Source organism: Neodiprion pinetum, chromosome 3 (genome assembly GCF_021155775.2).
Source record: "Neodiprion pinetum isolate iyNeoPine1 chromosome 3, iyNeoPine1.2, whole genome shotgun sequence".
NCBI classification, from domain to species: domain Eukaryota; kingdom Metazoa; phylum Arthropoda; class Insecta; order Hymenoptera; family Diprionidae; genus Neodiprion; species Neodiprion pinetum.
In genome coordinates, this window is record NC_060234.1 from 30,639,427 (window position 1) to 30,654,708 (window position 15,282).

General features: G+C 44.8%; 1 protein-coding gene across 2 annotated transcripts in view; it reads left to right on the forward strand.

Moving 5' to 3' along the window:
• The window catches only part of hh (hedgehog signaling protein), a 55,517-nt gene that overhangs the window by 34,638 nt on the left and 5,597 nt on the right, over positions 1–15,282 (forward strand). For both annotated transcript variants that reach the window (XM_046618694.2, XM_046618693.2), the window contains one exon: positions 14,401–14,662. In XM_046618694.2, coding sequence (XP_046474650.1) covers positions 14,401–14,662 — 262 coding nt within the window. The remainder of the gene's footprint in view (positions 1–14,400; positions 14,663–15,282) is intronic.

Genomic DNA, 15,282 nt, shown 5'->3' on the forward strand with positions numbered 1-15,282 from the left:
ACGGCATGCAGAATAGTACATCATCAGTCAATTGTGGTGCATAAAATCCGAAAAATTGATGAATAAGTAGGACGTCTCGGTGGAAGTGGGAAGACGCATATTATACTGTCGATGATCTCGCTCGCTTTCTACCTCCGCCTATTCTTCACCTCAAACCGATACCTACCCTTTTCCATATCTCTCTCTCTCTCTCATACGAAGTTAAACTTACACACGTATATAAGATATGCATCTTGTGCAACTCCGTAGCATTAGATATACAAAGGCGACAGGTGGTGTGCACTCTTGTACCATTTAGGTATTCATTTTTATTCATGATGGGACCGTGGTGTCGCCCCCACAAATTCCACCAAGGCTGTCTGCCATCGACCTTCAGAACCTTCAAGAGCTTCGGCCGCGATGCGATGGTCCACGCGTGAAAGGGCGAGGACGACGTTACGCGGCGGAAGGTGTACGAGGTCCGATAGAGGGCCGGTCCGAACCGCGGTGAGCCTCCAAGGTGAACCGAGTGAAAACTGTGATAATTTCAGCAACAATGACCGGCGCGAAATGACCCTCGCACGCGCAAAGTTACGAGCTATTACCGTTTTACAGCGCACCATTCGAACATTGCAGTGCTCATAGAGAGCTTGCAGCGCACCCCGGCTGAAACTATCAATGTCATCTACATCACACGAGCTTCGACGCAAAGCAATACCTTACACATTCTTATTTTTATTTGCTTCCGTGGTGAAATTTTCTCTCCTCATACACTTCGGCCTTCGAGAATGCACGATGCGCGTATTGTTCGCCCGCGAAACGCGCAAGTCCTGCGGGAGCGGGATAATCCTTTCTGGGGTGGAAAACGACGGTTCGCGCGATTTACGCGTTCGGGCGGCGGTACAGAAGTAACAAGAAACGCCCCCAACAAGGATTAGGCGAGGGATTGTCTTATCGGCGGGTGAGGTAGCAAGCCGGGCTCAGGACACGGGACGGGTTGTAGAGAAAGATCGGCCCGGCAAAGTGTTTAAGAGTGTTATCTGTCCGACTATTAGTCTTCCGTTGGTGTGTGGCCCCGGGAAGCTGGGACCCGCTGCAGTCCTGGCGAGCCTGCACGAGGACCTCACGTTCCGTCCTAAACTGCGTGCCCGAGAGGTGCGGGTTACCACCGCGTAAGGGTTAAGTAGCCGGGTATCGCTGTCCAGCATCTCTTCTCTACCCCCGGAGCAAGAATCCGGTTCGTTCGTCTCCCTCGACTGATCGGCCTTGCTTTCCCGCCTCTGTCTTTCTCTATCCAACTCTGTATCTCGCTCACTTTGCGTATGTATCGCCGGTGTATCGCCGACGGTGTACGGATAGATCGGTTACCTATGTTCCACTGCACGCCTCTAGACTGACGAAAAAACCGTTGAGTGACACTGAGCAAAGACTAATTACCCGAGTTGATTGATCGTCTGAGATCGACGATATTTATTTATTATACACATTTATTTACTTGTAGTCTCATTCGCCAAGGTTGGCCTTATACGTGATCAACGAACTTTAGATTCCGCTTGATTTCCCTTTGGCACGGAAGAGGAGAAATGAATTGAAAATTCGATCGACTTTACCTGCAAAATGTTTTCATTGCAACATTTTATAACTCGTTCGTCTGAAGAAGGATGCACAATATGAATCGCTTGATCGAGGATCGGACAATATAAGCGGCGAAAGGCGTACGGGCGGAGAAAAATGAATCATTCTCATTCAACGTTATTACATGAAATGAGAACTTGGGAGATTTGAGAGATCTAAAATCTGGTCGGCACAGTGGCCGCGGTCCGTGGGAAGCTGCCGGGTGACGAAAACTGACGTCCCTGATGACCCAGATAACGGTGATTGAAGACCTTAATTATGGCGGACTGGGTTCACGTTACGCGTTCAAACACACACACACACACATATATATATGTATATATATACACGTATGCATGTGTATGAATGTGCATTAAGAGAATACTACGTGTGATGCATAAGGCGAATATGCGTGTATGCACTCATGTACACGAGGTGTACGTAAGTAGATATCTATATATCTACCTGCGATGCGTTACACCAGACTCCGAGAGAGTCGCCGGGCGGCCTTTCTTCTCGGCTTAAGACCGAGGGCCGGACGACGGACACCCAGCAATTCTTATAATCCACCCCGAACTCCGAGTCCCGGGTACGTTCAGTGTCTGTTTGTGTTTACGTAATGGAAGGTGACGCGAAGACCGACACGATCATAGATTAACTAATTCAGGACTAGAAAGTTGGGCAACCGCGTCGGCTCCCTTCAGCCGCCGTAACGCCCAATCCGATCCGTCCGAGCGGGGATCTCGAGGGCGGGACCGCGAGAGGGATCCTCTTTTTCGGAACTTTAAAAAAAGAATCGATTCACGCACGTCGCGTACTGCCTGACTTCTTACACGTCCAAGTTAACACGTACGAGTTAAGAAAGGTGGAGAGAAAAAATGAAACGCAGATTTATACAGATTTCTTATTCACAGATGCGTAGTGTTTGCGTAACGAAGTCGCGGTATCGTTCAAGATTCGGATCATACTCTGCTTTTCGTTGTTTGTCCTTGTTGTCTATAGTTGTCGTGATCCTGAATATCACTAAAGCGCCAATTTGGTGTCTGTGAAAAAGTGTATAATATAGTACAATAATAATTGAAGCTACAAGCAATCAGGTACGGACATTTTACTCCTAAGTAAGGACTGAAAAACGTTTTGAATTAGGTAGGCATCACTTTAAATTACTATAAGAACAATCGTTGAGTAATATATGCTAAACGATGTGCGAAACAGGGTGACTTCGACTTTCGATCTAAACTTAGACGTCTATTCATAAAGCGTCTGGCCACGGTATACACTGTTGCGAACAGCTAAGCACGTGATATTATACACGTGCGTTGAGCAAGTAGAGATCCTCAGATCGCGGTTGCTCGTTTTATCAATGAACCATTCTCTGCGTGCGTACGGATCTGAATATGCATGTGCGTTGTTCATTATACGGTTGTTTTTGGTTGCCGGTGCTCGGCGGCTCGGTGAGTTTTGCATTCCATCACGTACGGCTGGGTATATTGGTCCAAATTCCCTCCTGCGCAGCTTCTTTTTTCTAGATAAGCCGTACAATTATCGCCCCCCCGGTTCCTTATTACCTTCTTATTTACGTTTCGGTCACTTTGCAGAGAACCGCGTTACCCGTAGCCCTCACATCTGGCGTTGTTACCACCTTTATTCTGTACAAATAATACAACAAAATACTGAATGGAAGGAGAATCATATACCTATGTACTTCGCCTGCATTTACCGCCGGGAAACGACGCGATGAAAAAGGAAAAAGTAAGGAATCGTAATGAGGTTGAAATCGAGACAGAAGTCATACGGCAATTAAGACGTTGGTCAAGCAATTACTGTCAGTTTTATCCGCGGCAAACACGATGCGAGTGCAACGGTGCGCTCGCAGTAATTGATGCCAGATTTTAATTAATTGCTTAGATTAATCGGCCATTAATCCAGCAGTAAATCACAAGCCTCGTAGGCTGGAGGTAGAAAACGTTTATTTAATGCCAGTCGTGTCAAGCGTGGGTCGCATATATTTATCTTTCCTTACTGCAATTACTCGAACACCGCAGTGTGTGGATGCAACGCGAAGTTAGTTTTCTTTTGACGTTTTGCCCCGAGTCGTATACCACGCCGGTTCTATTCGTCTGTCAACTAAATCAATCTCCGTCTGACAGCAAAAACCACAATAATTATTGCTGCTAATTGTAACCGAAGCTACGATTACCCAACCTATTGTGCACCCTATGTATTGTGACTCCATGACGAAATTAAGCAAATCAGACTCACCTAACTTTCTAAGTTCAGGCAACTAATGTAATATTGGTGAACTTTGAAAAACCGAAAATCATATATTCAGGCAGGAGCATATTTGTTTAAACGAAATGAAAGAATTACCTTTTTCAGGAATATGACTTACGTCTGTCACAAACTCTAGAAGTAATTTTTTAACGAAAAAGGCTTTCTTACACCGAAGATTTAGAGACTTTTTACATGAGTAAGTGATATTGATAGATTTGAGTATACGAATGTACCAGAGGCTGATTCATTTATTTGATGTGATCATGAAACAAGAATCATTTCAAAGTTTGCCAATTCAATATCAAGATCTCGTACTTACAGGTACCTAGCTATATTTTAATGAACAAATGTTCTTTGTAATTTCAGCACAATTATTTTAATTGTGGTGTTTGCAACGTGAAATTCCGTCCCCGTGTCAAAAATTTCTACAAGATACGTCTACAACTTGATTTTGTTAAAAGAGCAAAACATTTCTCTAAGCGTTGATATCCCGACCCGTATCAGTCATCACGAAAGATTACACATCCTCAACCTACAGGAACTTTTATTTTTACGTCACTGGTACGCTTATCGAACTTTTACGGCTGATCGTGTTAGCTTGCAATCATTTACACATTTATAATACGTCGTCGCGTAGATCGATGCCGAAGTGTTTTTATAATCGTTTATGTACATTTGGGTCGTTTGAAATGTTTGCGTAACGTCGTTCAAGTTATTTACGTTCTATAGACCTACTCTTTCGTATTCCGTTCGATTGCGTGATTTTTATGAAAGAAGCGATTAAGTCCGCCGTTCTTGGTGACAGAAATTACTCTGTCGTGTATACTTTGTTCAAGTAAAATAACCTCGTCGACTGGTACTCATCATCATGAAATCGCCGAATAGGTATGCATATATTATACATACGATTGAAAGTTTGCCAATCGGAATACTAACTCGCCCATTGACATTGACGTAAGTCTGTCAAAGCACAGCTATATCCACACTCAATACGAGACAGACATCTGTAGATATCTATAAACGCGCATTAAGAAATTATGTGTAAACCCATTGCACATTCGAATGAAAAATTGTCAGTCCACTAAAAGTACTCTTCACTTAAGCTAAGAGTAAAAAAATCTCGGCGTGGATTGAAACCTATTTGTTGACATTATACAGCGTACCAGGCAAACTATTCGGTGAAAAATATTTGCGAAATAATTATTTAACCTTCGCGCTAGGAAATCGATTTAACATAACCCATATGAACAGAACGCATTCCTATGTAACGCCGATGCAATCTACGATTTGAGAAAAAACATCATCATCAATTTTTCTTTCTTCTTATTCCCCGGGTGTTGAATCATTGTGCAACACACCGAACTATGTTAAAAGGTAACCCTACGTAACTCTCGACCACAGAAAATTATTTATCTTTGAAATATATGGCACTAAAATATAAACGGAAAATAATTATCAATAACTTATGGCTGTTCTTCGGTCTGCGGTGGCCGGTAAACGTTACTATTCATGCGTTTCGATATGTACAGCGCTGAGCTTATTTAAACGCAAAATGAGTGAGCGTTGATTATTTAAACGCCGCTCCGTAACGAGAATTCCTGGCACACCAAGAGCTTGGCAATAATTTTCATTCAACGCTCAATTTCTGACTGTGAAAGCTTCCCGTTTCGAGAAACACCAGAAGTAACCAAAGGAGCCACTGCAAGTTGCTCTCAGTGTGTTTTCGTGTCGCCCGACTTCACGTCAGTTTTTTGAACCAGTGACCGATCACAGATTCCATGTAAAAACAGAATTTTGTGTAAAACTACCCATAGCTTACTAGGAAACTGACCCTCGGCTTATCTGCGCACTGCCTAGCGCTAGGAAATTATTATTAAGAGCATTAACTGTTATCTCGTAGTCGCATATTTACACTCGGAGTACTCGCGTACGGAGTTTGCACGATATCTCTGCCGGCGGGCAGGTGTTTCAACCCGGCAGCACAAGAGGTATTCCCTTACGTGCACGTGCTTCTTGCACTCGAGCGATTGCTCAGCGGTTATTTAAAATTAACGGCTAATAAAATAATGACGAGGTAGTAGTGCGACGGCGCAGTGCGGCAGCTACTTGATTCTCAAGTGTCCAGACTCGAATCGGAGAAACTGCAAAGGCCGTAGAGAGAAACAGAAACGACAAAAACGGTAGAGCGCTGCAGCGAGGAAGAGAAGACTGCGGAATAATTACACTCAACAATTTGCGGAATTCCACAAATACGGGGGGAACAGATGGATCGTTTCAATTACGGTTGATGCGCGGAGCTTCTGCGATGCCGCTAAAACGTTTAAATAAGAATACCGTAAATCAACCCGGCAATTACTAACAATTAACAACAGTTTACAGCGCAACTAGTTCTCTCACACGTCGTAAAGATAAAACAATAAACAAACACCTACGGCAGTGACTGTGCCGCGTGCCTATAACATAAAGTATATACTGCACCATCAGTTGAATTAACGATCTCTCTACCCACGTGTCACCGGTATTGCTTTCGCTTATCACTTACACGTAGACTTTGTGAAATTCGTGGATTTTTACAATCATGCCCCGAGTAGTATTGATATTTACAATTTCTATTGTGATTAAGACCATTTGGATTAAGAGAAATGCTAAGGTTGATAGAGTTTTACACTGATTCTTAGATAAATTGATACCCACGTTTGACTTTGTACGGTTGCAAAAAATAAAAATTAGGCATTAGTGCTGATCCGATGACTTGTTAAGCGGTGTAATTTATACCTGCAAGAATTAACCGCGAGAATCAAGGCAACACGTGTGTCATCATCACGCCAAGTGCTGATCGTCACGGGGGGAATGTTTACTATACCAACTAATTGGTTAGGTAAACGATATAAAAGTACATCGGTTCTGGCTGCACCCACCTTCTCATTACCAAATAACTGACACGGACTCAAGCTAATGCATATAATTGGTTTGTAACGCAATGGTCGAGCAGCGAGAAAAGTAGGAATAGTTTTTGTCCTTTCGGAGTTTTTGTTTTATTTCTATTTCAGTTGGATGGGAGTTTCACAGATTCTTGCCATTCAAAGTCGTTGTAACAACTTTTCGTAAGTTTCTATCTAACGACATTACTCGACGGAGCAATGATCAAATTCCAAGTCAATGATTGGACGAAGCATTTGAATTTCCGTAAAAAAAAAAAAACGTGAACGGTGAGGATTGAAAATCGGATGCTCTAGTAATCGTAGAGCAGAATACGAGACATTTTTAAATCCTCCGTAAAAGGGTTCGCATCAGATTTGCCGTAAGATCGGGTGAAGATCGTTTCGGAAAAGGTACGAAGGTTCGATATATCGTGTTCCAAATCACCCAGGATCAAGGATCGGGTTATGAGGATCGAAATGAATGTAAATCCCCTTAACACGATCCCCGAGCAAAACACGGCTACCCAAAGCCCAAATCCCAAAGTGGCCAGATTAGATATACGGAGCCGATCCTATCTGTCTACTGAACTTAAATCTCGGGCTGTTTTGGAATGTGTCGAGCCGCTGCGGAGCCGTACAAACGATAATTTAATCGACGCATTACATTTATTCAAACGAAGGTATCAATAATTGTCATCGTTCGGTGATGCTCGGATGCAGTGGCTGTACATCTTACAACCAACCAATTTCTCATTCGTCTCATCGCTGTTTACATTATTGGATATGTTATAGTCGAAAGTCAAGCTGACCTCCGACATTCGAACGTTCCATCTATATCAGCCTAATCTGTCTGAAGATTCAAATTCAATCCTGTTCAATGCCTGTTCCTGCCAGAAGCTGTTTCCCATTATTGGATTGACTTTCTACATCGCCGGTACGATACAAATTTCTCTATCAACTCATTGATCAGTAATGCAGTGTCTCGAACAGTGGTTCTAAAAATCATCCAAGCAGTTACGCAAAGTTATTAGCAGTGTGATGGCATAATGACATGCGCCGACAGTTGTCAGATATGCAAAATAGGTATATACAATAATAGTGAAGTGAGTTGAACCGTTCGTTCTTGAAGTACGTATCATTTCAAGATAAATGATAAAATTGATTCAATTAGTCTGGTGATTCAGAAGTTCAAATCAGTCTGTTCAAAATGTCTGTCAGTCAATTACAGATGTCTTTTTCGTCAGAGTTTCAAGTACGTTTGAACCGCGCCAACGAACATGTGACATTCGCAATTTGAATGTGACCATTTCAGAATCTTCGGATCAGTGAAAAATCAATACAAGTAATACCAGAGCGAGGGAACCGCGAAGTTCGTCGGTACCTCAAGAGTAATTTTCTTCGATGCAATACGTCTTCTTCGTGGTATCATAATCTTCGACGCAGCCATGGGGAAGATATATGTATAGAACCGAAAGGTGTGGGATACCTCAATTACGTAAGCGACGATACACCGAGGAGTCAGCCAACTGGATTTTGTGGGCACAGTTCACTTTCGAAAGAAAGTCCGCCGACTGATGTCTCGGGCCGCACAGCCAGACGGGGTCAGTCAGGACGCGACGATCCGTGCGCTGACCAAAGACGACTTGGCGTCGTCACCCGGGCTGACGGACAATCTCGTTGATGGGAGTGACGGGCCCTTGGCAACATTGACCATAATCCATACCCCCAGACAAAAAGAAATTCGGAGCCCGTCACCTCGGATCTTCGTCAGGGTCCAGTTGTTTCGACGATAATAAGGATGTAACTTGAGATGCTGGGACACGAGGACATGGGTTTGACGAGAGTTGTGATCAACCTGGCAACTTCCAGGAACCCCTTGGAGCCCAGGAAGACGAGGCGAGGTGCAAGGCATCAGTCGAGTCAAGTATTTCGCGGGCGAACCGCGGATTTCGCCTTTTTACTCCTTCATTTCTATCGCATCGCAATACTCCTCTCTCCGCTCCTTCGCTTCATCGTCACCTTCGTGTACTACGTCCGTGGATGAGCAGAGCACATTACCAGGCGGTCTCCTGTTACCTTCGAATCCTTACGTCCATCTCCGGAGCAAGCATGGACCGAGGTTGAGACGACCCTCATGCCGGCTGACACTATTGGCTCATTGCATAACGAAGCACCTCTCGACATAACTATGTCGTTCATGTTCGGATTGTCGCAATCGATGACCTTCGAGTGATCTTGAAAAGCGAAGCAATTTTTGGACCTCGATCGGATTCAGGGGTGGGCGTGATTTCTCGCAAAGTAAATCGTCTGGAGGCTCAAGGTTCCCGCGCCTCCAGAGCTCGTGTCAGGACACACAAAGGTCCTTTGTTCGTGATTAGCCATCGATCGCGGTTGGAACCGGGAAGGTTCTCGGTGGTATAATTCAGTCGAGTTATATACTGGCAGCGTAGGGGGCGACCCATGGTACTTGTTATGAATTCTGATTATTATTGTTGTTGTTTCCACGTGGTTATTCTCAATTCTCAAGTGGGAATAGTGGGAAATCCAGGCGTGAGATAGCTCACCTGGCTATATGGCTATAAACGGGAGGAAAGAGGGAAGAGGGAATCCTTACACGCCTGTCGCTGACTTTGCTAGAGAGCTCCACAAACACTCGACTTCTTTCTTGCGGTCTTCTGTTCTCCGCCTCGTTCTCATCTCATCTCATCTCATATCCTTTCTTTGTTGCTACATCATGCTCGTGTCGAGTGTACCGCGCCTCGAACCTCGCGTGGCGTACCTTCGCAAAGTGGCAATTCCTTTCCATATGTACGGCTTACCGTCTATTTCCAGCCTAGCATATCCGACTTAATTAGTTGTAGATTCAGTTGACCCTTTTTGTTTTTCGACCATAAGTCAGCCGATCGCCAAGAGGTGCATTACGGAACGGGAATATGCGCGCGTGCGCCAGCGGCACCTCTCGATATACTGCATAGGCAGATAAAAATGCGCATAATATATATCTTGTCGTAATGGTAGTCAAATATTTGACCGGCAGGCAGACTTATACTTTTGGTATATTTCGTTGATCATCCGCTTGTGAACACAATAAATCAACTAATTGCCAAATTCAGAACTTCCGTTGGCGCGAGTACATAACCAATATTTGCCGCATGGTGCACGACCACAGGTGAGCTTTCGTACCGAAGCTTGTATATATGGTGAGTGCAGTAAATTCCTTTTTCCTCTTACCACGAACGGTAATATTTTGAATACGACTCGTTACCGAGCACCAAAAATTATATCCCTTAGACGACGCCGTGCCATACCTACTCCTTGTCAAAGGACGCGAAGAGGCGCTCTATGTGACTATTGTATCGCGGACATAATTCGACACGCGCAAACATAGCTGGAATTCATAATGGCGGCGCCAATGGCCAGGGATTAGCCGATCATGCGATCGGCAGCTCAAAACGAGTCGGAGTGAATGGAACGCACGCATGGCAGTCCCGGGATCGGTCCGATGCTCGATACACTGGGCCAGTCGCCACGGGTCTTGTGTGAGGACGAATAAGAACGAAAGGAGAGGAGTACCAAGAGGAAAAAGATGAAGAGGAAGAAGGAGGAGAGAAGCAGATGGATAAAGGAAGGAGAGAAAGAAACAAGAGAGAATAATATGGAGGAAAAGGAAGAGTAGGAATGGAGGAAAGGCGGCGGGGGCGGAGCCCCATCTCCGAATGCCGCAACGGACCTGCCGGCCCGACGGGCATATCTCTCTTTCCGTCCTTCTTCATCTCCTCAATCCGGTCAATCTTGTCGACCCAAAGAGCCAACCCCTTCGCGCCGTAGCCCATGTTTCACACTCTTCATTCCACCATCGAATCTGTAGTACCGTGAAATAGTTCCCCCATTTAATAGGGAAGCAAAAAATACCCGTCCCCGTTACATGGTACGTGAACTTTCATTGCGCCGCTGTATTTTCGAGTTACAATTAACATAGGAAGGTCTTTCTAGGCTCGGAAAAAGTACGTTTCGAACGCGACGGAACTGTTTCTTTTACATGGTGTACTTCGGGTCCGCCCTACACCCATCACGTTTCAGAGATGAAAACTGAGGGGACTGTATTTTCCAACGAAATCCAGGGAACGCAAAGTGAGACAGGGAAAACGAAACAATCGCAACTCCGTCGAGTCTTATTATCCGTATCACATTCAGGACATCGTAATGTTTACCGCATTCACATTCGATTCTGGGTACACTGTGGACCTGTCGTCAGAATATCAAGTCAAATAAGAAGTACTGTTGTTAAGATGTCGGAGTGGAATCACTTTATTATGAAGATTAACTTGAGATTCGAAAATGGAGAAGTTTGACGTCAGTAGGCGTTTAGGTAAACGGACATATTTTGCCAGATCACTGCTTTGCATTTAAAACATGAGTTATCGCAAATAAACGGCAATAATAACGCAATATCGTTTTCGGTTGAATGAATAGTGCTTGTCTGCACAGCTATTTCTATCGGACTCTAGAGCCAAGGATTAAACGAAATCCCTTCCATATCCGAGTAGACGATGATCTTTTCAACTCCTGTCATTCATTTACCGAAGTTACCTGGTGCAATTCTTACCTGTCAGTATTACTCCGAAACGACTGGTTTAGACTAGCAGCTCTGAGAATGAGGAATGAAATTCTTTGTCGAAGCACTGCAGATGTGCATGACTGCAACGAGATTTGTAACTGGTAACTGAATCGGTCGTTTTTTAATTCTTTAATTATTTGACTATTATTGCTATTGTTAATATTGTTCAATATGGTTCGGTATGTGAAGAAGAGACGCTCAGAGATTGCTTTTTGTTACGTTATTTTCACAGTTAAAAGCAGAGGCAGGCGGGCTTCGGCTGCAGCGAGGATCCAAAGACGAAGAGTCGTTTCTTATCGCCTTCACACGTTTGGAGGATTAAAAGTCTTGGCTCGCTCGCGGGTATAAGGGCCTCGTTGGTATAATGGCGCATGGTTTGCGGCGAGCTCTTTCAAGTTTAAACGGCCGCGTGATGCAAGTCCGTAAAGTTTTCGTTGCCTCGTTGCAAGGCTCACCACCAAGTGGCCGTTGCCGGCTGCCTGTCTATTTTCCCTAATGGATTACCAGCGGGCCATTTCTCATTCGAAATGGATTTTCATTTGGCTCCGACACGCATTCCTCGAGTTGGCCAACTTTTTTCGCCTCTGCCAAATGTTTGTAAATAGATGTAAACTTTGGGAGGGGCCTGGGAATCCCTGCGGCGAGGACACGACACCCCGCAGTGGCCCGACCATTCGGACGCTCTGCCCATTCTTTCCCCTCTATATACATGCACTTTATACTCGTGCCTTTATCTTTTATTCCCTCACGTCCATTGCTGTTCCCACAACAGGAACCAACAAACGCCGACGACCATCCGACATTCATCCACCACCAACGCGGATGCACGCGGTGCTGCTCAAAGCTTGAGCCTGGAGGCGGCTGACTCTTCCAACATTCTCAAGTGAATCTTCGATTTTTTCCGTTATGTAACCAATACCCACAATCCGTGAACGACGTACTAGCTTCCGAACACCACCGACTCCGTGTATAGATACTTGACTCTCAGTTGGTACCTATCTATATGACTAAAAACGTCTGGTCCAACGTGAACGTCAAGTATTGTGCTGCTCAACAGACGAAATCGTTGAATACACGGATACTCAAAGTTATCGGTGACATTTTTTCCATAGGATTCGAAAAAATGCAGGTACCATGGCTCGTTGCACTTTACGTATGTCTATAAGACACGCCTGCACTTTTTTAGTATATCAAATACTGCGGGTGTGGATGAAAAAGAAATTTTCGACTGCACGTGGTTGTCCAGGAAAATCCTTGATCTACAACATTTCGAGAGATTTATGCACAGAATCTCCCCAGAGATGCATAGCTGGCCTTTGATCTCAACAAAGCGTACTATAAATTGGGTAAAATGAATTACACTCGTGGGACTAGCCAGTTTACGTTGTGGATCGGTTAGATTATCGAGGAGGAGTGATTCATGGTAGTATTGGTGAAGACTGTTCTTTGAACGGTGTTGATGCAGCTTGGGTAGTCACGGACGTAGAACCGTACTGCGTGTCGGCTGACGCGACCCATTCAATACCCATTGAAACGCGACGGGCCAGCGTGTCTGCAACGGTAATGACCCTTATTTATGTGCCAACGGATCGGCCAATCAGGAAAGAGTCGCGATGTGTAGAGGGCGGTGAATGAGGCACAATGAGAACGCTATTAGCGGACAGTTGGCGCAAACGTAGGGATTTCGCTAGCAGCTATCTCTCCGCCGAGTTCCCCCAGGTCACCCTTATAGCCAAAGGATTGAGCAGCTCCCTTGGGACGCCGCCGAGTCAATGGAGGCTAATTGATGCCAGTCAGGGACAAACCGACATTGTGTGTTAAGAAAAAAAGGAGTCGACCAGGCGTGACGCCGGTTGTAGTCGTCTTCCAACATCACTTGGGAGAGTTGTAGACTTTCTTGTAAGCCTTTCAACGAGTAGGTATAACATGTTGTTAGGTGAATGGTTTTCGTAGTTCCATATAGTACAGCGCATATGTACTCATCTCGTCTTTTACTTCCATAAATGAAATACCCTTACGGGTGCGAAGGGTTTACATATTTTTTTTATGTTTATTTGTGTGTGAAATCATCTAACCGAGATTCGGTTTGGACGGGATGGCTTCTTATATGCACCATGGGTCCTGCAGGCTCCACGGGACTGCAGGGGAAAAGAGCTGTTCTTTGAAAAGTTGCAAATCCCGTGGCAGTTGCAAAGGACACAAGAAAAGGTAGTGAAAAGCTGCAAGTCCGGAGAACGATTATATACGCCTGTTTGGAAATATAAATATTGTTGAAGAATTGGAATATGAGCGACGACGGACAATGCCAAAGTCAAGAATAACCCGCGCCCTTCGCCCGTTGGCCGCCTCGGCTCTCCGAACAACCAAATCTCCCTTTTTGCCTTGGCTATCCCAGGAGTGGCGGATATGCGTTACGGATTACTCGTCATCCCCGGCTTAAAGGAGCCCGTAGCCGAGCTGATTAGCTCTGGTTGCCTTTTCCTCCGCGTACCTACACACATATACTCGTCAAACTGTACGCTTGTATAATGTGGGTACAAGACTACCGAGGCGAAGGCTCGTATAACAAGGAACCATGGTGTAGGTGTACCGGGATCTCTATGACCAGGTTAACTCGCAGGGCAGGTAACTCGGTCTGGGAGAGATGAAAAGTCCGAGTGTCTAAAGAGGATAATATTCGGCCGATTGGCGTGACGGTCTTGTTCCGTTCTGTCTCATCTCCGCTTCTTCGCCTCCGTTTGTCCCCCTGATTCGCTACGGCAACCCAAGTCCGTCCGTCACTCCAGTCCAAACACGAATTTATATATATGTATATGAAAGCATAACATTCTTTAAAAGTTTCAAAACAACTATCAATCTTCGCATCATTCGTCATTACTCACCAGCAACCGTGCTCGCTACCACCTACTCCTATAAAATAGACGGTAGAAAAATCTTTTTCCACCTTCATTCCATCATTGCACGCATTTAACGTTTAACCGTTTCTTGTTTCAGAGGTGCAAGGAGAAACTCAACACCCTGGCGATATCCGTAATGAACCAGTGGCCCGGGGTAAAGTTGAGAGTTACGGAGGGCTGGGACGAGGAGGGAAAACACGCGACGGACTCCCTTCACTACGAGGGAAGAGCTGTGGATGTGACAACCAGTGACAGAGATCGTTCCAAGTACGGGATGCTTGCACGCCTTGCGGTCGAGGCTGGCTTCGACTGGGTCTACTACGAGTCTCGATCACACATTCACTGTTCTGTAAAGTCTGGTCAGTATCCTTGTCCGCTCACGAACCTGCCTCACCTTTGCATTGGCGGTACACAGACTTATTTTTACACACGTATGCATACAGTCACTTATCTCCGCGGCTTCGCCATCTCTGTAATCGTGCTTGACTGATTCCTTGTGCAAATCTACTTCACTCTTCGCAGAAACTGAATGTGCAGCTCGAAGTCTCTCTGAGGCTCCCCGCGAAGTTTACTCGTTACCTTTAACCTTGACCACTGACGGAAATTGTAAACTTATAGTTACTTGATGGTGAAAATTCAATTTACACTGCTTTGACAAAGCGATGGATTATTGTCATTTACAGTTTAGTGTAGTTGCATCCGATACCGTTGCTACATTGTTTACAATAGAACAGCAAGGATAACACGTATCGATACGTTGAACTTTCAGATAATCAGAACAATTTTTATCGATAAAGGTATTGTCTGATGTTCGATGTTTTTTAGGTCAACAACATGACAAAGAATTGCAATCTAATCCGCCAAAGAATGTTAATATGATACATTCCGATACGCGGGAGTAATTTTGACACGTAGACGTATCAAGGGTTTGGCTATATCGTACCGCGCTTTGGTAGAAACTAGGCCACACGTTTATTTT